Source organism: Amphimedon queenslandica, unplaced genomic scaffold, assembly GCF_000090795.2.
Source record: "Amphimedon queenslandica unplaced genomic scaffold, v1.1 AMPQUscaffold_6735_Cont21309, whole genome shotgun sequence".
In the NCBI taxonomy this organism is placed as follows: domain Eukaryota; kingdom Metazoa; phylum Porifera; class Demospongiae; order Haplosclerida; family Niphatidae; genus Amphimedon; species Amphimedon queenslandica.
Window position 1 is genome coordinate 1 of NW_003552976.1, and position 1,930 is coordinate 1,930.

The window sequence follows — 1,930 nt, forward strand, 5'->3', positions numbered from 1 at the left end:
CGTACTTCATGTCGAGGAATATGCTAAACAACGACAAGAAGCTAATGCTCTTAAGTGGGAAATGAAAGAAGCTAAGAAATTTGGTTTAAGTTTAGAAGAATATCAATCTCAGGGTAAATACATTGAGAAAGCTAACAAGGACGAGAAGACACATTATCCCAAGCAAACAGGAGTAGGAAAGGAAGAGGAGGATTCTGCTGCTGGACTTGGAGCTTTTAAGAATGATGAAAATGAAAAGGATAAGATGTCAGAGTGCATGATGCACATAGAATCTGGTGTGCCACTCAGTGAAGGAAGAAGACAAAAAGAAGAACAAGCATATGCACTAGCAAGACAACAGAGTCAACATGGTGATAGTGGTCAAACTGGATATGAAGTTATTGAAGGGTCAGAAGTAAAGCCTCATGAAGAAGAATACACTAGCCTCCCTTCATCTGATAGTAATTATTATCAGCAACACTCTCTTGATCCTAATCAATATCCTCCTGCAAGTCGTCATGATCAGTATCCTCATCATTCTGATCATTATCCACTCAACCATTCTTCTGATCCTCATCCAATATTGTCATCATTAAATTTACTTGAATCTGATGATGATCCTGAAACTAATTTTACTAAGGAGAGCTTACACAAGCTGCAAAAAGAGAAGCCTCAGTCTCTACAAGATGCTATTAATCAACAGCCGCACTCGTTTGAAGGTATCATAGCCATTCATCAACAGATGCATTCTGATATAACATGGTATAGTACCAACTTTGATCACGTCACCCAACGCTGTAAAGAGCTGTTTGATAATCTGGAGGAAAGAAGAAGCAGCTTTAGACAAAAAGCAAGTCAATTACAAGAAGTTTATAAACAGAATATAGATAGAATGAAAAAAATGAATGAAAATTTAACATCTCGTCTTCGTTCTCTTCAAGATTCACACAATAGCCTCATAAAAGAACATCAGGAGCTTCAAAGGTCACATGACACCCTCACAGCAAATCATCAGAAGCTTTTGAAGTCACATGATACCATTACAGTTAATCATCAGAGGCTTAGAAACTCACACACTAGCCTCAGGAAGGAACATCAGGAGCTTCAGGAATCAAATGCAACGCTCACAATTTCTCATGAAGAGCTTCAAACATCTCATGATAACCTCAGAATCACTCATCAGCAGGAAGTCACTCGACACCAAAAGTCACAGGAAGAGAATGAGAACAGACTACAAGAGGTTAATCAAAGATTAGTTCAAGCACAGATAGAACTAGCAGCAAAACAAAATGAAGTGACTAAATTACAAAATACACTACAAAAATTAGAAGATAATTGGAAGGTCAGTCATACAGAGGTATCACTGTCAAAGAAAGAGCTAGGTAGAGGAGGCTGGGGTGTGATCTGGATCGGAGAGTTTAGAGGACAAAGAGTTGCTGTGAAACAGATGCACGAGCTGATTAAAAGTGACGAATATATGGAGCTCCTTCATCGAGAGATCAATACAATGTCTCAGTTGCGTCATCCTAATCTCCTCCAGTTTATAGGAGCTGTGTTAGATCATCCATCAGGTAATCCTATGATTATCACTGAAGTAATGGATACTTCATTACGGAGTACCTATGAGAGGAAGGAGCTCACTACTGATCCTGGCTGTAGACCAGTAATCCTATCTATAATGCGTGATGTAGCTGTGGGTTTAAACTACCTCCACTGTCTACCTGATCCTATTATTCATCGTGATGTCAGCAGTGCTAATGTACTACTGGAATCAAAGGGACACAACAAATGGAAGACTAAGATATCCGACTTTGGATCGGCTAAATTCGCTCGTGCAGCAGTTACTGCAGCACCAGGAGCAGCTGTTTATAGTGCTCCAGCCACTCTCGCAACCATTCATAGAAAGAAGAGAAGGCAAACCCCAAAGATGGATTCACATAGCTACAGTGTT

At 39.7% G+C, this 1,930-nt stretch overlaps 1 protein-coding gene across 1 annotated transcript; it reads left to right on the forward strand.

Moving 5' to 3' along the window:
* Nucleotides 1-6: 6 nt before the first annotated feature.
* On the forward strand, nt 7-1,893 carry LOC105315937 (dual specificity protein kinase shkE-like; the record flags this gene model as incomplete). Its single annotated transcript, XM_011410715.2, has 1 exon — nt 7-1,893. A coding segment is annotated over exon 1 (1,832 nt), but the record flags the coding sequence as incomplete, so codon positions are not given.
* Nucleotides 1,894-1,930: the final 37 nt, after the last annotated feature.